Source organism: Anopheles coluzzii, chromosome 2 (assembly GCF_943734685.1).
Source record: "Anopheles coluzzii chromosome 2, AcolN3, whole genome shotgun sequence".
Taxonomy (NCBI): Eukaryota; Metazoa; Arthropoda; class Insecta; order Diptera; family Culicidae; genus Anopheles; species Anopheles coluzzii.
Genome location: NC_064670.1, coordinates 37,495,828 through 37,516,817, shown reverse-complemented (window position 1 = coordinate 37,516,817; position 20,990 = coordinate 37,495,828). Strand labels below are relative to the sequence as shown.

General features: G+C 46.1%; 1 protein-coding gene across 4 annotated transcripts; it reads right to left on the bottom strand.

The window, feature by feature from the left end:
• Window positions 1-61: 61 nt before the first annotated feature.
• Window positions 62-20,990, bottom strand: LOC120951666 (uncharacterized). 4 transcript variants are annotated; one of them, XM_040370479.2, is made up of 9 exons: window positions 20,600-20,990; window positions 14,387-15,092; window positions 10,395-10,640; window positions 10,065-10,318; window positions 9,025-9,185; window positions 7,717-7,932; window positions 6,703-6,847; window positions 4,404-4,684; window positions 62-1,056 (listed from the first exon to the last, which is right to left on the bottom strand). In XM_040370479.2, exons 2-9 carry the CDS (start codon window positions 14,910-14,912, stop codon window positions 900-902), a joined length of 1,986 nt encoding a protein of 661 aa, XP_040226413.2. In that variant the 5' UTR covers window positions 14,913-15,092; window positions 20,600-20,990; the 3' UTR covers window positions 62-899. The 4 variants fall into 4 exon arrangements, with proteins under 4 accessions (XP_040226413.2, XP_040226415.2, XP_040226414.2 ...); XM_040370481.2 differs by having other exon boundaries at window positions 20,837-20,990; XM_040370480.2 differs by having other exon boundaries at window positions 20,841-20,990.

Here is a 20,990-nt window from a genome sequence, read left to right as displayed (position 1 = left end):
GTGCGTTAGACTTCTTGAAAGAAATTACCCGTTCTCTGATTTATTCTACGAAACTTTATTCATTTCTCTTTTCACACTAATTTTAACTCATCTGATTCCCTTCTTTTTATAGATCGCTGAATGTGGCGCATACTTTTGGATGATTTGTTTGTTTTTTTTTTCTCGTTCCGATCGCGATCACCCGAGCCGTGAGTGTGAGGTCAATAAATAAGAAAATAAATAAATAAATAAATAAATAAATAAATAAACAAATCAATAAATAAATAAATAAATAAACGTCCTTCTGCATTTCACGGTGCCCCAGGGTCAAAACGGATAGGGACGTCTACATGGCCTACAGTGCAAAATATTGCCCGAAATTGATTACCCTCAACTATAACTTCCGGAAGCGAAGTTTTGTTGTGAGTTCACTTCCTCGCGATAACAATGCGATCTTCTGTTCGAGCGCAATCGCTCAATGTGCACTCTACTATATACTACTAATCTATCGGGCCTATCTGTGTGTGTATGAATTTCTTTTTTACACCAACACAATCTTATCATTATATCCCTACACCCAGGAGTTTTTTTGTTGTTGCTTTTGCTACTTCTCACCAACGGCACAATGCATTTGTGTCCGGCGAAAGTCTACTGTCTTAAGTCCTAGCCTGATTGTGAATGAAATAGACGCGTTCCTTTGCTCGGTGTCACTTCCCGCGAAAGAGCGCTCGTAGTAGTTCGAAGAAAACAACACGGACACAGGTGGCTTAAGATTCTTCCCTAAGTATGTACTGAGCTATTTACAGAGTAAGAAAACATGTCCTATGAGGTATGTATCGATAGATCGCTGAGTGTTTGCTGTTTGCTTTGTGCTTGTTTCAACGCAGTGGCTGGTCGTGTGCACCGTCCATTACTGTGCTTTACTTCTTTTTCTTCTTCTCCATGTTGATCGTGCACTGGGAGTAGATCCGTTGACAGTCTCGCTGGTCTTGCCCGTCACGCGCCGCTTGTACGTATCGGTAGAACCGGACAACGGCTGCGTTCGTCGACGTTGGTTTCTGCAGCTCCGAAGCGTCTCTGTAATATATAGAACAACAGTTTAATAACCGTAATTTAAGATAAGTAGCATAAATATAACTTTTAAATGAAAACACTGTGTCTAACAGATAAAAATATGAATAATGCAACCGTGATACACATTGCATACTTTCAGGCGATAGAAAGTCGACATTCGATTCAAATGGCGACATTAATTCGAAATAGTTTTCGCGATCGTTGTTTTTGGTGTTTGCTCTTTGCTTTGGTGTACCTTTCTTCAGATACTTGACCCCCAATGGTGGTCAATGATGATGGAAATTATGGTTTTCATGATTTTGAAGAACGTTTCATCTATTCCAATCAAAATGTTAATGAAATCAACACACATATCCAGTTTTGCTTTGACTAACTTAGAATAAAAAAATAACTACATTTTAAAATAGCTGTCCAATGTATGCACTGTTTTACGTAACGAAATGTTTTGATTTCATTGAATAGACTATGTTTTAACCGCACAAATAACAATCACTGTAGTCTTCTACGAGCTAACTATCCTACTTAACGATCACCCCGAGGTGTTATGCTAAAGCTCGCTAAAACTATTCAAATCCACTCCCCTTTCGTTGACAGCTATGATAAACACGGCCCTCAGTGAGGCCCTCCCCAACAATAGAGAGCGGCGCGTCAAACACTGCGCCGTTAGCCGTGGATGCTCCCTGCGCTGCGTTGCAGGCATTGCGGTTAGCCACCGGAGCGCCCGGGGTCTAGCGCCTTCTCTGCGGCGCAAAGCATTGATTTCACCGGTCAGCCAAGCATGACCAAGTATGTGTGTAATTTTCCTTTGCGCCGTACGAAACGGCCTGCTTCACGTGTCACGGTCGCGGTCGCTTCAGCTCCCTTGCCACTTTCGCCGGCACCACCAGGCAGGCATTAGGGCGGGCGCCGGTGAAAGGAAGGGCGCGTACAAATCGCGCTTCAAAAACATGGAAATAGATATTTCTTTCCACTGCAATCATGTCGTTGATTGGTGCCAGTGGGTGTATGCGTGTTTCGGACGGGGCCGTTTATTGTGCAGCGCAGAGATGAACAAAACGTTCGATTCACATTCAATCGGAAAGCATAATGCGAGATCCGAACCTGATAGCAAGGTCGCCGGTGCAAGAATTTCGTTGAATACCAACGAAAACGCACCCGTGGGCTGGGTGGGCCAATAGAAAGTGGCCAATCCTGGTTGATGATTGTTAGCATATTTCTCACATTATAATTTCACCTGCTTTCCTGTCCATAAAAAGAGCTGCCAAAGTAAAACTGAAACATGTCTCTGCGGTTTTTACCTATCCCGTTGCGGAAAAGGTCATCCGGGCGAGCGCAATTAATGGCGCACTTTCGGGACCGCCAATTAGCCAACGTATTTACACTGACCTCGTTTTCGATTTCTAACCCACACGGCCCACTCTGCTGCTGACTGCTGTATTTGGCTCGCCCTATTTGTCTTCTGTGCAAATTTTACGATCGGGAATTTAGGGAGGGCGACATTCATTACGCGTTCAAACCTCCAAAAAAGCAGCGGGACGTTCACCGCAGGTGGCTCGCTGTTTGTGCGCTTTTCTTCCAGTGCCGCTAATTTTGGTACACATACCCACAGACAAATAAAATCAAATAAAGTATCCGGTAGCAATAAAGTTTTAAATCGCTCAGATAAATCGCGCACAAGATATGATGATAAAAGTGTGCGTCATGTTGGTATGGATGTGATTGCGGATAGGAAGCGTTTGTAAAAAAGGCCATCATAAAGGAAAGATCAAAATGGAATGAAATGACCATTTCATACCGACCATAATCGGGTCAAACGTCTTTTAAGAAAGAAATTTCGTCTATCATAATTAGTAGGATTTTCATTATTCATGAGGAATTTCATTTAAAGCGTAAATGTTTATGTTTTCAATTTATTTTTGTGAGTTCGTCCAAATATATCTAATACCATTCATATTTGACCCAATATTTTGCAATTCATTAGTAACGGTATTACATTCATATTTTTAACAATTACTATCCACTCGCAACAAAGTGCTTCAACAGCAACATATCCAATGCTGACCCACAACGGTTGATAAGGCGAACCGCAATCATGAGCGAACATTAATTCACACCTCTTCGTTACCCGCTTACTAATCAACACTCAATAACAATCATCTGCCGGTTAAACCTCAACAACAAACAATCTTTTTCATGACGCCATTGCCCCACTCCCTCCCTTTGAGTAGCTACCGTGTGCGAACATTATCGACAAAACGCGAGGAGAAAGTACATTATCGTTCGCTTCCTTCATTCTAAAATTGCAAACTGCATCCATTATCCGCTGCTGACGTTCGCAAACAACTCATTCGCAAGAACAGGCTCCCGTCAGTTACCATTTCGCAGTGTAACGCTTCTTCTGCTCCATGCAATCATGCGAATAAAAACGCAAACTCAACCCACCGAGCGCTCCATCCTAATAAAGGTACTTTGGCTGGGATGAAGCTCATCAGCGTCAGCACGTCCGTTCGGTCACTGTTCCGTTAGGACAGCCACTAATTGCGCCCCTTTGGAGGCGACCCTCGTCAATTCGCTTTCGCTTTCCAGCTGCTGTGTACCAAAAAAAAAAGGGGAACAACTGCTCCTGTTCGTACATAGGTTGCCAGACAGGCAGGGCTCAATCGCACCCGAGGTTGGATGCGCGGCCACTGACCTGTTAATTAATCTATTCTCGAAAACGAAAACGAAACCATCGCTAGCATCACTGGCATAGCGCACCCGATAACGCACACGTAACGCGTGTGAAAGCTTTGCCCGTACCCGTGCAGACAACGGTGCTGATCAAACATGCTCCAGGTTCAACAATCTGCCCGGGCATATTCTCATGCATTATTGGTGCGGTGGAGGCTTATGATCCCACGCCACCAGCAGCAGCAGCAGCAGGGCTGTCCGTGACCGTGAAGCTACGATTCCACCGGCATCAGCAGCCATCATGCCATGCATGATGATAATGATGGCGATGATAATACGCTGATACGTGATCGTTATGCGAGCGTAAATCTGACGTGTGCCATGAGGCTGATCTTTAGCTTCGTAACCTTATGGAGATCTCTCACACTACGTGGCTGAGTGGTGGGTTATTAATCATGCTTTATGGCTGTTTTCATTTTCTTCTGCACCCTTATTCCGGTTTGAGCCTAGATTTGCTCGTAAAATACTGACAGTAGAGGAATTAGGTAGAGGAAAAACAACAAATTTGACACCGAATAGCACCCGGTGGAAATATTACCTTAATTAATTCTCCACTTTACTTTGCGTATTTAAAGGTTCTAAATTTGGATTTGAAATTAGAAGATTCCGATCGTGCTTACCTGCTGAGCTCCGCCGATACATAGTTGCTGTGGGGACTGTACTTCACCGGGTTCTTGTACATGCTGCAGACGAGCCGCTCCCGGCAGCTCTCGTCCACGATGCCGAGCGAGTTGAACACCTTGTCCAGCCGCTGCAGGATGGGACTGTAGAATGGGTCGACCGGTCGCGGTGTGACGCCTTCCTGCACGTACGCCTGCTGGTTCACGATCGCTTGCTGCTTGGCGATTAGCTTCTGCTCCTGCGCTATCCTGTAAGCTTCCTGCCGCTGAGCCTCACGAATCTAGCACGCCGTGAACGAAAACAAAACAAAAACCGGCTTCAGTGAAAGTCCTGCATAATGGCGATCGAAAAGTATCATAGAGAGAGAGAGAGAGCGAGAGCGAGAGCGAGAATGCTACGGGGTCGAAGATCACAAATTGCCAATCAAGGTGCTAAATGCAATTATCGCCCCACCCCGCAGTAGGCGAACAGTGCGCCCTGGATGTGCGTGTGATTGGCATACGCTTAAGCTGATCGAACGCTCTCCCAATGCCTCACAGCATACATGCGCCGAACATCATTAGCCTGGCGTGTACATCCCGCCGCGTCGATATTGTTTCCAGCGCGCTAGAAAGTATGTCATATTGGCTTGCGGCATTAGATCGAAAGTATGTCCACTACACTTGTCTACAAGGCGCGTGCCGCGTGCTTTCGATGCTTTCGGAATGCGTTTGCGTATGGATTTCTGTGGCGCGGCCCGGGCCACGCACCACCGGAAGCGACAAAGAAGGTATCGAGGCCGTACGTGCACGAGCGGGCTGATCGTATCGGCCGGAATGGGTCACCGATGGGTGTTGGTGCTTTGCAATGTTTGTGTGCATAATTACTAATCATTCTTCCGTTTTACGGGCAATATTAAATGACACTGGAGGTTGAGGGCACTTTTTCCCATGCTGTAGTGCTAATTTAAATGTTGATTGAGCAATATTTCACTGTGCTTAGGCAATGTTTTACATTGGCATACGATTTGGGAAAGAAAATACTGTGTAAAGTACATCACATAACCTAACGTCTATTTGCAATTTGCATTGTGAAAATAATGTTAAAATTTGTTAAAGCAGCTACAATATACAGTCGTTGTCGCTTAATGACTAGGTGACTCTAACTCACCTTTTTTGTTTCTAAGTCAACAATGGTTGACATCGTGTGACAATTTTTGCTCGAAGGCATCAATGTTTGCCTCTAAGGCATCAGTTCTATACTGTAAGTCAATAGCTTTTTTATACATAACTTAACGTCTGTATGTTCCATTATTTCCTAAGTTTTTTTCATATAAAACAATCAAATCACTCTTTTTTGTAATGTTTATGTAAAATTACAATTGTCATAAACCTGCTCAAATAGTTTATTAAAATCCCATGGTCCCTACAAGATTCAAACATTGTTTACCTACAGACAACAATAAGTGCGTTTGTGTCAAAACTGGTTGCCTTAAGGGCAAAAATTAATGCCTCAGTGCCTAAATTTAGTCTTTTATCCAATCGACTGTAATTCGTTTAAAATGCATGTAACAGACTGTCAAATAACAACAGAATGAAATAAGTCACATGAAACAAAGCCTCCTCAACTAATTACAATCGTCATGTTAATCTTCTGAGATATAGTTACATTGCTATTAAAATCAAGAAAACATTTTCCATGTCACAATACAAATCAGTCTACGCCAAAGGAATGATTATCATCGAGATAAAAGATGTAAACGCAAGATAAACAAACAATTGAATGTCACAAATCGCGACAGAAAACAACCAAACTATGCAAACCCCGACCGGGTCTCACTTTCCACCAGTAATGGTACCTGATTGCGTTTACTTCATTTTCTATCTTCGCACAACGACAACAAAATGTGACTTATGCAGATTGCGCCGATGCCATTTGCACTTTAATCATCATCAGCGCCGAATGCACTTTGCACACCGCCATCACTTGCGTCACTTTCACTCGCCTGCAAACCGAGGTTGTTGTTTTTCCTCCACCACAAGTGAATGACAACGCTTAGCGGGTTTGCCGGGCCCGTGCCCGGATTTGTATGCCGAATGGATGTTATTATGCTGAAGCCCTTTTTGTTTCACTTTCGTCATTACATGCAACTCATAATTGAATGCGCGGTCCCGGTTTTGCATTTGCCGCCACCATCATCTGCGTACGGAGAAAAGCTCTCCGCGCACATCCGTCGTGCGGAGAAAACGGAACACCTTTCCGAGCGATGGTGACGTCTGACGTGAGGCCGTTCCCTTTCCCCTTTTCCGAAATACTTACAATTTGTTCTTCCGCCGAGAGCGTTGGCCCGGAGGGTGCTGACACGTACTGGGCTGCGATCGAGGTGGCCGCTCCGGTTGGGATGCGCTTTTGGGCGGACGAGGTATATCCTGGCGGTCCGTACACTGGCTTCGGACTGTTGACTCTACGCACGAAAGTTGAAAGTCGGCAATGGTAGGAATGGGGGGATATGGGGTGAAATGGAGCAAAAAAAACAACAACATTTGTATGATAGAGAAAATTGCAAGCGTCACGTTAAAGATTGTCTGCGCTTAAAATCGCTGCCACGCTCACAAGGGTCTAGCGAGGCAGCCGGGAGGCCAGGGGTCTGGAGAGAAATTGATACGTTTGAGACAAACGAGGGAAATGCGGATTTTGTCTGTCGGATCGGTATCGAACATATGTGATAAGACGTGCATCGCATATCTGCTACTACTACAACTACTACTGCGAAAGTTGGCCGTGTTTATCAAAGTGCGCTACATGCTGCCGGCGATTGGTTCGATTCTCGATCTCAACACTACTTTAGAAACGCAGCAGATGTGGATGCATGCTCGGGGATGTATGTTTTTTGCTTTTTGCTGTTTTTTGTAAGGTTTCTGGTTCACACGTTATGCTCACCAAGTGGTTGATGTTAGTCATGGAACAAGTAATTAGTGTCTCGGATGATCGGTTTAGGAGTTTTATTTTTTTGGTCTAAATTTTTATTTTCTTGCCGGTTTTAGTCACAAATGGATTGGATGATGATGATGATGATGATGAGGTTAATCACGTGCATTTGACGAGGAAAGGAGAGAAAGAGAAAAATAACAACGAAAGGCAGGAAGGATCGTTTGGTCAAAATGTTGACCCCTCCCAGATTGCCGAAATGGGTAGGATGGTCGGGAGCTGGGTTTTAAGGGTTTGGGGAGTGTGGATCTGGATTTTCGTTTCCTATTTATCAGGTAAGGTGGACGCGGCATAAATCGTTATGCCTGCCACCCGGCCCTGTGAAACCCAATGCGCAAAACCTACCTGCTGGAGGCGTGCTGCGTGAGTGGATTTACATTGTAGCTGCCGCTGCCGCCGACGGCACCATTGGAGGAGGCGGGCGGCGAGGTGAAGTATGGCGATGATTGTGGTGCTGATGTATTTGTGCTTTCGCCCAAACCCCATGCTTTGATATCGTTCAAGTCATCGTACTTTGGCTTGAACGATGTGTCTACGTACGAGTTTCTATCGCTAATGAACCTGCGTTCAAAGAAGGTTTTTTGTTGTTGGTTGGTTTGGTATGCTCGACTCTCCAAATGATCAGATGCGTATGGTGGTGTTACGTGTGCTATGGGTGTTTGGTGCTTGTTAGCGATGTGTTGCTACCGATAATGATAACAGTGATGCCTGTCTGCCACCTGTGCCCCCCCGAAAAGTGTGTTAGTATAGGCGGAACAATTTCGGAAGCTCAAAACATTCACACCCAATTACCGATTTATTCATTCGCTTCCGCTTGACCCAACCACCACCGACTAGCATTCAATTCAAGCACAAGCACCGAGATGAAATATGAAAGATGAAACGCAAATGAGGACTACGGCCGCGCGAGGTAATCTTTGATACAAATTGACAAAAGGAAAGCTGGGGAAAAAGGGTGCCATCGGCATGCTTGGCTTGGCGACCGGCGTTTTTGGCTGAAACTGTTATCTCAGCTCCGGAAAGACATTGTTCCAGAGCGAGCTATAAAATGTGAGAGAGAAAAAGAAATACGAGGTTGAATTCATTTTTGAATAGCATAACAACGAAACAGTAGGAAAAACAAAACTGAACTAATAATCGTGCCGCGAAGAAGCGGTGAGACGCCAACCACGAAAGTACTTCTGGGAATTGCTAACCCCTTCAAACAATAGCCTGAGATAGAAGCAAACGAATGAAATGTAGCAACGTTTTCAAAACGAGTTGGAAATCTGTTCTACTAATGAAGAAGCGATTATACGATACATTATTTGCTTTGCAGTGTTACATCTTACAGAAAGGACAAAGCATTACAGGGCGAAAAATCCGTTAGGCTTTAGATTGAGACGCTTGAGAAGTGGAAGAAGGCAATACGAACAGACAACCAAAGTGCAACCCATTTTATTGTCAATGTGCATCAAATTGTGTGTGTGTGTGTGTGTGTGTGAGAGAGAGAGAAAGATTACTACTACCACTACTACTACTACGACACAATACACATACAACACTGGAATAGTAACACTCCGAAAATGGCACTGCTACAAGCTACCCTTCCATACCGCTTCCCGTAATATACTCCTCTAATTAATCAACACTCATCCGCTGAAAAGTACTCACTCTGATCCCAAACCAGGAGCGGTAAACTCATAGTTCACCTCCGGCTGATAGTGCGTATGGGGAGGGACCGGTGCGCCATGTAAAAACTCCGACGGGTGGCCTCGCGGAGGCTTGGTGTAAATCAGCTCCGGAACGGCATGATCATGGTTGTGTGGGTAGAACTACAAAAGCACGAAAAAAGGAAAAACGAAGATGCTGATGAATTGAGGTTCCTTGTAAAGAAAGAAAGAAAGAAAGAAAAAACAGCCCTCGGCATTTGGTGCTTCCTCTCATGGTGCTCCCGGTCAGGTCCGGTTTTGGGCTTATCGGTGTGCAATCACTAGGCGCTTCCCGATGAGAAGTACCCTACCTGTTTGGCCCATCGTAACCCACTAAACCCCAGCGAGAGTTGCTCCTTCAATGTGCAGAGTTGGAGTGAAACCTTTACCACCAACAGAGAGCAACAAACAACACACCCGAATTCATGCGAAGTTGGCATCCCGCAATGCGAACGTTACTCCACAAAGCCGGAACCAACACACATCACCCATTAAAAACGGTGGCACTACTAAAGCGTGTGCGTGTGGCATAGGAAGCGTAGCATAAAGCTCAACGGCAATGTGCAAGGCGCGAAATGGATTGTAAACTGTCTGCCATGGGTGCTGCACAAAAACACACACGGGCACCCATCCCAAAACAACACGACCGTACTACCGAGCCGTGGTTCAATAAACTCTTGACCGAGTTTGGGGTATGATTTAGGTGGCCGGTTCGTGCAACGGCCACCGTTCCATGGTTCGCTGTCTCTCGTACGTTTCCACCCGGTGTGTGTGTGTGTATTTTTTTATTTTTCTCTTGCTTTCCCTGGCGCCCCCTCGAGGTCACTCTACTGGCCCCGGGAATGAGTTTTAACAGGCAGAAGATTATACAATAATTGAGCCACGGACCGCACCGCTCGATGGCACTGCTGACCGACATAGCGCTGTGCCGAGTGGAAGCGCCGGCCCGGGGTGCAGCGATCTCGACCGCCGGCTGCCATTTTTGTTTGTGGGTCACCTTACCGTGTGCAGATGGTTGATATGGTGTTGATGGTGGTGGAAGTTTGGCTTGTGGTAGGACGCGTGATAGTACGAGCAGAGCTTGAATATGTGCGACAGAGCCGGGAACAGGAACAGCAGGAACTTCAGCACCAGCTTCTTGGCCGTGCCGACGCCGACCATCAGCGGCAGCAACCACATCACCTTGATTTTGATGATCTTGATAATCAGCACGATCGCCAGGAAGGCGAGCAGTAGCTTATTCTGGAAGAATTTCTCTGTGAAGTACACGAACCCCCGAAACCGTGAGTTATCGTCTACTAGTAAAACAAAGACGGCAAGATGTCTACATACTAATCTTCTTGAACAGGATCCTCGGTGTGCCGTGGCCGCGTGCCTCCGCCAGCTCAGTACGCGGCACGAACTCCAGCTTCGCAATCATCCCGTTGCCCTCGATGGCCCGTGGCTCGATGCGGAAGATTGCACCATCGAACATAACCTCCGGCATCTGGATGCTGACGTCGTGCGTTAGCATGAACTTGAGGCTTTTCTCCCGCAGGGCCGTGGTGACTTCCTCGATCGGTGATGCCGGTTCGAATGCTGTCGAGAAATGAAAAGAGTAAGAAATGGATGAAAACAAACGCTAGGCCCGGAATCTGCCACCATCCAGACGACGATGATGCGATCTTCTGCCCGGTCGGTTCCAGTATCCGGCCGAAGTGAAAGTTTGAAGATGTTGAACGTTTGCTTCGGTGTGTACGTCACCGAAATTCGACTCGTTCGTAAGGTAGGGTGGTGTGGCGGCGTTTATCTACACCTCGGATGGAATATTGCAGTGGACGGCCCAGGCCGGTTGAATCAATACAAACCGGTCCTGCATGAACAATTTCGTGTATGCAGTTTCACTTACCGTCCATCGAGGGGAAATTCAAAGCGAGTAAGCATGTGAGTGTTTTATCAGCCCTTGTTGTTGTTGGCGTTTTAAAATTTTAAGCGCATTTTGTTTATGAATTTTACATAAAATAGTTTCGATTTCACTGTTATGCTTAGTGCATGTTGTAGAGCAAATACAAAGTATTAAGACCATAATTCCGTATTAATGCGAGCAACAAAGTATTTGTGGATAATTTTCCTAATTTTAACCTTTTTTATAAGTTCAGCTTTATTTTAAACAGATATATGATAGGTATGAATGACTATCCTGAACAAGAAGAAACATATCAAGCTATCAACCTGGTGATTTACAAACATCAAGATGATCTTTTCCTAGTAATTGTAAACTGCCAACTAAGTGCGATAAAGGTATATTATACTGTTTTGTTCTCTTTTCTTTTGAATCACGGTAGCAATATGCACAAATTAATACTGCATACCAATGTTTATCTTTTTTTTTCTTCTAGGTCATGTAGTCGTTGTTTGTGAAAACGTAGGTAAGGCCCTTCCAGCATTAAATCCACAATTATTTGTACCACGTTGCTGTTCATTTTCTATGCGCTTCTCGTCAAACAGAAAGCAGCCTTGCTGGATGATTTGCCATTTATTTGCCAAACAAAACGTGTCACTCCAAGTGGGACAATCTAATTTGTTGTTGATTTCCCAAAACACACACGCACACCGTCAAACCACACAGTTCCGAATGCTTAAGTGGTTTACACTTTAAACATTCACGAAAATTACGCTTGCATTCAGTAAAATGCTTTCTCTCCGGATAACAAATAGCACCGGCAATACTTCAATTTCATCCCAAAGTGCACCATCAGCTCAGGGGAAGTGTTCATGGCCGGTTTTTGGCGGCCATTTTCACCGCCAGTGTTTGACTGCTGAAATCGTTCCCCCTCAACACGCAATCTGCGAAGTAAAAGGGATTTCGAGGCTAAATGTGTCAATTTCGATTTTACACCGTACAAATCTCGTACGACGAGTGTCCAATTTCTCCATCCGCTAAGATCCGCTTACCTCGCCCAGAAGCCCTGCCCTCTGTCCGATCAAGATCGTCGTAAAAATGGTGCTGCCCTTCCCGCTTCTACCTTTCGGAATCAAACGCTCATTGTTGGTCAATTTTCCTTTCGCCATCCCCATTACGGGCGGGAAAAGTCGCGTGCTCACCAGCACGTGTATGCCAAGTGGTTTTGTTTTCCCTATCGCTTACGGAATGTTTCCAACCGTACAGGTGTGCGTCATCGGGACCAAACCATCGAAAGCAAATGATGAAATTTGTTCCCACAAATTGTACCCAAAATGCCTTTCGTCGGTTCTCTCTGCGTGATCCACGCCGCCGAACTTCTGCGGTTTGTTTTGATTTTATTTAACTTTCTTCCGTCCCGGTAATCCCATCAGCGGCTACGTGCCGTCACCGAAAAACACCGTCCCTTGGCTGCCGCTTAGTCGTTGTGGTTCAAGCCGTGCTGAGATTTCACTTTTCATTGCTCAACAGCGTGCTTGGCGATGATTCAAATCTCGTGAATTCAGCTCGGATGTGGTCAATCTTCTGTCCACCGATTTCTCTCCCCAACCCAACCGCCCAACCTCAACCGGAAGACATCGTTGGGCCGTTGCAGTGTATCACCGCGGATCGTATCAAGGCTAATAATAGGTGCTGCATCCCACCCCGCCACTTGCAAATGAGCTCACAGACACACACACACAGCAGAAAGCGCATCTTCTTGCAATGCAGGTCACACCGAGCCGACACCCAAGGGCGTCTTCCGGGATGGTTAGGCTGCGGGACCACTTTCATCCCTTCCAGCACCGTTACGATCGATCAAGGAAGGGATCGATTATGAGAAGCGTCTTCCACCGACGCCGCCCAGCTCATCGCAGTGCTATGAATGGAAAGTGCATCTCATTCCACAGTCCCTAGCCTGCTTTTCTTCTCGTTGCATGGCAGCTGGTCGCTGCAGTGGGGTAACGCGCAAAAGAAAATCAGTTAAAGCTTCAAAGCCTCATCGAAAACTGTGTTACTGTGTGATGTACGACGCTCGCTTTGCCATTTCGCATCGGAAACCACCGATCCAATCGCTGAAAGCGGGGGAAAGGGTAGAATGTACACATACACACAGACGAATTCCTACGCAATGGTGCGTGCCTGCAAACCGGTTCTTCCTTAACCGACGACCTCCAGGCAGGGCAAACTGGGTACTGAGCGGGGTGCAAAGATCAGCCGGCTGGACCACTCAGTGGCAGTTTCGCTTTCCATGTGCACACCCCGCGCCCCTCTGTACCACCACACGCGCCCGTCCATTCCCTGCAAAGTGCAAGTGTAACACCGTCCGGGATGGGATTTTCAACCCATCGACACACATAAATCAGGTCCGTCCGGCCTTTTTTCCCGCCCCGGAATCGAAAGTACCCGCCACGCGCGCACCGCCGCAGAATCGCTTTCGTTCGGCCGGGATGCGAAAGATGATTAGCTTCCTAATTGGGATGGGACACAGTGGATGGAGTGATCTTGATCGGGCTAGCGATGAAATGACAGAGCCATACAGAGCTTACAGAGCCAAAGTCCTCAATTGACGTGCGGCTAATCTGTCGAAAGCCTGTTCCGGACGGACCGGAACCTACCAACCTACGATTAGCTGCGTGTGTGAGTGCGAGATGATGGCACTGGAGATGATGGTTCGCAACAAAATGATCCACTCCAGGGGAACAGGTGCACTATTGCAAAGAGACACAAATCGAAAGGGTTCGTTCCCATTTAAAGTATGGTCCACGGGAAAGACGCAATTGTAGAGCAATGTTGGATTGTTGGATGAGCTTTCGTAATAAGGGCAAGCTGTCAGCTGGATGATCCTATCATTGCATTGCTTGAGCTTTATATTAATAAGTAAAGTGAATTTATAACTGTGAAGTTGTTTATTCCATCCAACCAAATAATTATCCTACAAATTTGGAAAAAGAGTCAAACCATGCAAATAGAGTACAGAACAAGCCTATTTCTTTGGATTAAGTCTCTACCTCAGCCAACCATATCCATCCTCAAATGGTCAACTACCTGTAATAAACCCACTTGGACACCAAATAGTTATCTCATTTTGGCCATATATTATCGGGTTTGTCATGCGTGTCACTTCTGACAGTTCAACCTCCATCGCCGGGTTCAACCTCACTGTCACCGTACTTAACCTTTTATCGCTTTAGAGCATAAACCTACGGGCCCTACGAGGAAGGTTCACCTTGTTTAATGTCAAAACATGCATACGACACGCGCACGATAGGCACGCGTTCCACCAGTCGTTAAACGGAAGTTAACAGCTCCGGTACAACCGATAAACTCACACACACCGTCCACACCTAGCGAAGAGCCTCGAAACCTCGGATCATATCTCTAGCGCCGTCTCTTTACTTACCACTGCGAGCGTCCGGGATTTCGTTTTCATTGTCCTCCTCCTCATCGCCGGCTTCGTTTGCTTCCCGTGTGTACTTGGTGAAATCGACCCGATTCCGTAGGAACTGTACGCGGTTGGTAAAGTTGACGTTTTCTACGTCCAGCTGCTCGCCCAGGAAGCTGTACACGTTCTTCTGTATGCAGGCAAACGTTGGCTTACGCATACAGTCGGCAATCAGTGCGTCCCACAGCTGGTTGCCGGTGGAGAACAGGGGACGTCCGCTTGCTCGCCCACTGCTGGTGACGTTGCTTCCTGCCGACTCCGTGACACTGGTCGCATTTACAATGGTGGCTTCCGTAGTGGCGGTAACGCATGTGCACACCAGCGCCACTGTAGTTAGGGCTAGCAGCCACAACGATGTGCTGGATGCCGGCAATGGTCGCTTCCGGTTGGTTGTGTTGGTGTTACCTCCATTGCCGCCAAACATCCCGTAGCTACCGATATTACCGGGCGCTACCGATAACTCACTCTGCACACTTTGTTTCATGATAGTGTCACTTCCAGGATCTGATACCGTTTTCCCTCTTTCCCTTTTACACACACACAGTTGCTTTGCTCACTGAGTTCTAGATACACTCACAAACAGACACTGCACTCCGAACACACCGTCGTGCTAATCACTTTTTGTCAGACCACATGGCAATCCCGCGGCAGGATTGTAGGATTGCTGCAGAGAAAAGAGAACACCAAAACACACAAGCTATATCAGTACCGACAGCAGAAAGTGAACGTTACCAGCTGATGTCGCGACTGCAACTAAACCGGTTATCGACTGCCCGGCTCGCTGGTAAAGGCATCTTCCCTCGAATTCCCTTCGAAGCTGACTGGCTCACCCCCGAGAAGACGTGCAACCGTGGGACACGTCTAATTTCACCTTCCTCTGGGAAGATTCGCTACGTTCGTGTAAAGATGCATCTTCGTTCAGGCTGGTTGGTCCGCGACGTACGTGGCGATAAGATACATCCTACGCCCACAGCTTACCACGCAAAAGGATGTCCCCAAAATTGGAAAGTTTTCACCATGCACTTTTAGACGCTTCTGAAGTTACATGCCTTTGTAGGGCGTTCCACCGTTCATGCGTGAGTATATTTCGGCGATTTGTCTACCAATTTGAAATGCCCTCTGCTGTGGTCAAGGTTCCGTTCCGAGTCAATTGCTTCCCGCCCAGCTTGTAGCCCGTCGCTACAATCGAACTCACGTTGCAAATGGGCGTGTAATGCACGTAAAAAAAAGGTATTAAACTGTCATTCACCGATTTTCGGTCTCTTCTCTTTCAATCGTCAATGTTCACCGCAAGTTCATGAGCCAGATTCGTTTTTCTATTCGTTTTGCATGCTACGAAGGGTTTTGACCGCTTGCTGCTTGTAGCCGCGGAACAACATGCGAACAAAACTCCCCCAAATTGACATGCTCCGGCAAGGTGACCGACATTCGGCAGCGTAAGCAGAGCATAATATCTCGCGTGTATGTTGGGTGAACCATAGCGCTTTAGGGGGAATCGACCAAAAGCGTTATAAAAAGGTAATTTTTTGTTGTTGTTGATACTTTTACTTGAACCTAAACCGGATCTTGCCCATGCCGGAACCGTTTTCATTGATATATAATTGCACTATCCGATCGCGAGCTCACCATTTTAATCTTCACAAAATGATGGATCGCGTTTTCAAGAGCAACATATTCACCGCACACGACACTAATTGCAACCCTGCCGGCCCGGGGAGCAGGTCCCTTTCGACGTGTTTCACCCTAACCGAATTTCTATTTCTTCCATCCCGAAACAGAAAACACATGTTTCTTCCCTTTTTTTTCTAGCATCACATCGGCAATCGTCAACACTGCCCCCCGTTGGTTGCATCGCTAATTTGCTCGCCGTTTGCGAAAGCGGTCGAACACTGTGTGTGTGTGCACTTCCTTTTCTATTTATTTCCACTCGGAAAAGTGAAACCAGTACGGTGCCGGGTTAGGGCACAGCACATCGTCAATGGCACTTTACCGCACTCCAGGTTCTTTCTTTCAAAAATGTGGAGAGAAACTTGAAGCTGCGCAGTAAAGTACCGGCACTACGCCACGAAATCGATTCCTATCTAGCAAACTTGATGGCTCTTTTTGACGATCGATGATCGATAATGGCTACAAACTCACACACTTTGGTGCGATGGGGTGTTTTCGGTCCGCTTACAGGAAAGAGATAATTTTGTACACTCATGTTTATCACGCGGACGATGGCCGTCCCGCGGTGAAACATGCCTAATCGCTTGCTAATCGAATTAGGAAATAATTTCAAAGCAACCTCATTTCGAGGGTGCAATTTTCCGAAAATCATGCCTTGCCAATAAACGCACGCGATCGATCGCGAACAATTACAGCTCGGTAGCTGATCAAAAGCTATAACCAGCGTAAGAAATGGCACAGCCGCGCATTTTCATCACACGCAAACCCATCTCGCCAGCATCCAGTTTGCATTAATTGATTAATCAATTAATCAGAACCGTCTTGCCCGGCCCAGCATCACAGACGGGGAAATCGAGCGACGATCGTATGCGTATCATTAATATTCACCTACTTCCCTACTAAACAACAGCTCGACAGGCAGCTTGGCTAACAGCTTTTCCCAATGTGCCAATGTTGCCGGCTGTGGCGCCTTACATCACGATGGGCGTGCGATCGCGGCCACAGCCGTGATAATGACCGGCCAGTTGGCCGTGAATGGGAAAGCTTTTCCCTGCTCGCTCACCAAATGCGCTGGGCAGGCAATAGGGGTGGCAATTAATATGGGTGGCTTCGGGCGTTGCTGCATTGCGCACCGTGCGTGCATTATTGCTCGCCTGTTAGCAGCGTGTTGCCCCAATGCATTCGGATGTGCCCCGGTGCTTACAAATATTCAAAAATCACAAACCGATGGGAGTGAAGTAACGCTTCCATCACCATTACTATCTAGCCTGTAAACATTTTCCCACATCACGCACTGTTTAGCGCACCTTTGGTTGCAATCGCGCGCCGGACACGATGCTTTTATCGCTCGCTGCAGGGCTATATTGACGTTTTTCACCACTGTTAGCATTACTTTTCATTCCATGTTGTACTGCTCCCCCTAAAGAGCATACAGTACATCGCAAACATCGCTACAAACTGTGATTGGTTGTACGGTTTATGCCTCCAGTTGTTCCATCCATCAGTGTATCGGTATTGAAACAGAATTGATTAATCGCCGGACAACGCCAGCGCCTTATCGAAACTACGATAAAGAAATAATTCCAATACAGCCACGAGCCAAACATGTTTGAGGCTTTCTCCTTTGATCTTTTTTTTATGATGGCGAGAGCTTTACGGTATTCTTCGCTGCGCTATTGATGGGATGCTAAGGATTACTAGCGGGCCTTTGGCCTTTTAGCTGCGGAATTTGGCAACGAATAATTTGCACGTTGTAATATATCATTTTTCACCGTTACGGTGTGCAAGTTGATAATTAAAGAACTTTGTAAAAGAAAGCTTTTAAGCTCATTAACCTCTTGGTTTGAGTTTTTTTGGTTTATTCTACCGCTTCTATTCGTTGCTTCATTCACATTTGGTTGCAGGTATGAATGATCAAACTCGCTTGTTTTAATGTGTTGTTCCTTGTTCTATCTGTTTAGCTCAAATGGCATTTTCCACGTTTTGAAGAATAACTTGTATCACCATCCTCTATAATTTATCAAAATAAACAAACCATCATAATATCCCGTACACCCACTCATTAGATGTGGTTGGTTAAATTCGATTATGAAAAAAAAATCATTTAAACCACTTTTTCGTTCCTATGTTCATCCGCAACCGAATCAGTGTCCATGCACCCCTTTGCTATTGGATGCTAGTAAGGAATTCTGGTAGAATTAAAATGCAATTACTTTCCACATATCATGACTTTGCACGAAACGCCGAAAGCAGACCGATCCCGTTCGGGTGCTAAATGGATAAGCTTTGGTAGGAAAAAACCCAACAACAATAACAACATCACCCTAAAAAAATCGTACCACATTCTCGCCCATCGATACAGCCGCCCTTCTAGAAGCAGACGGCAAAAAAATCGATGCTGAAGCTAATGCATATTAACGATATCGTTTTGAGAATTCTTGCTTGCCGCACCGATGCCAAAAAAAAACCCATAGAGAATGGATCAGCGGTGATTTACCGCTAAAAAATCAGAGCAACTCTCAATAGGAAGGGAAGAGAAATATCACGTGTTAGGGCGAGGGAACAAAAACTACTAAACGTTCAACACGATGATAATCTATTAGCGGCTTTTAGGTAGGTCAAGATGATTGGAACATTCTTTTCGTTGGGAGTGGCGCTTATTGGAGGAAACTCGAACTCTTCCTGTCTATGAGCGGAAGTACAATAACCTGCTGATGGCGTTAAATATCCACACACACACCCCAATTAAATGTATCGAAAAAAAATAGGAACAACACTTCACACCGCAGAACGGATGCTACTGAAGCTGTAAATTGGTACAATCGCTACCTGAGGTACAATCGAACAGAGGGAGCAAGAAAAAGAGCAGAACAACGTTTTGGGTTACTCATAATTTAAGCGTTTTGGAGCGATTGCGCCTATTTTGCTTATCGTCCCAGCTCCAGCGTTTTTGTTAACCCATCTGTTCTGATCAGGGTCAGTGGAGTATGTCTTTTCGATTTTATTTTTTTCGGCTGCCTCGAACCAATTCCAATTGCCCCTCCCGGTGTCAATTCGGGTAAGTGGGTTAGCGTCGACGGCTTTCAATACAAGAAAATCGATGGTCGAAATCGATCTAAATGCTTCGCTTACGTATGTTGTTTTGGGTGAAACGTTCTTCACTGAAAGTCTTTCGAATGCGGTTGAAAGCATAGAAGATAATGAAAGCAATGATCTCGATTAAAGTACAATTTCAAGACCATTAAAAAAAATCAGTTCCATTCAGGTGGGGCGTCCGGGACAGCCGATTCTGGATCAAATGTTTTTATCATCGTTAATTGCACACCTTCTAACAACGCCTCCGATAGCATTGAGCCTGTAATCAATCTTGGACATTAGTAAGTCTTTTAGAAGAATAATCTGCGCTTCATACCGGTTTGACAAAAGGTTAGTAATCCCCATTGAAAGATGCCGTTTAGCTTAGCAAACAACCAAACCCAGAAAGGAGAAAGTGTTGTTATTGTTTTAAAATTCCTCATTGTTATCTTAAACCACTCGTATAATTTGAACCATCTGCCTCACAATGCTTCGCGACCCCATGCAAATGCTTCCTCCCGTTGGCCGAAAAACCTCCTTCCCATCGGCACCAACAACAACAACAGGGTGCCTCCTAACGGCCAGGTTTTCCGAAAGGTTGCACCAATGCTCCGACGGTTCTGCGTACGTGAACGCACCAAAAACCCGGTACCGTTTGTCTCTGGCTGTCCGACGCATCCCGTTAGCATTCGCTTATCAACCCCCGAACCTTTTTGGGGTGAATTAATTAAACCACCAGCGCGGACCCCACCGCAACAAATGAACCGCACTCTGGTGTGCGCACACAAACACACTCAAACATACGGTCAGCGAGCCAGTGTCGGAAATCGGTCAGAAGAAAAATATTCAACCCATGTGGATTCCCCCGGGTACGTTCCGGTTGTCATCCACGTACACTATACAACATATTCCCACTCTCCGAGGTCGGTGACGGTTCTCCTGTTGGCTGTAAACTGCTTATAGCGGTGTGAAGACACCGAACGTATTCTGCTCTCTCCCAACAATTTTCGGCCAACCTCACCCACCCACTTTCCTTTCTGGACATACCGGCGTGTTCTCAAATGTCAGACAGCATCGAAAGCAGAACGACGAATTATTAGCAACCAATTCCAAGCCTTCTCTTCACCTTTCTCCTGTGCTAAAGAGTTCAGTGTTTTTTTTTTTTTTCTGGAAAGTCGTCGAACTGCTTTCAGCTACCATCTGCGCATTACGTTTGGAGTCATTTCTCGCTCTCACCCTGACCCACCTGCGCACTCAAACGAACACGTGATCACACCGGGGAGAGGCTTATCACTGCTTATCCGACAGTACGATCGATTACCATAGTCCACGATCACCAATCGATCGAAAGGCGTTTAGTAGCGGGTGCACACCAATACACTACCCTTTCCACCCCTTAAAGTTATCCCTTGTTCCCACTAAGTGTACCTTTATCCACTTAAAGCTCACTAATTAATCACCGTGTAAACACACACACACTTTTCTATCCACACAACCAACCACACACTTCGGTGATACTACAAACACTCCACTCGAGACACCACTACTGCTGTCTGTTTGCTCTCTTGCTCACTGGATACACTCGACAACGACGAAGGCGACGACGACGAACCCCCCCACCAGTACCGGAATGGGAAAGCAGTGAAAGTTGCCGCCGCTACTCACGTACACATGTGCAAGGGTTTGGAGCGTGCAGCAGGTCTTGGATAGGCAGTTGATTCTCACGGGCGAAGCTTCTTGGTGCGCCAAACAAGCAGTCGGTACGCGTCCTCCGTTGCGCGCTGTCTCGATCGGACTGAGCCAGTTTCCGGTGTACGGC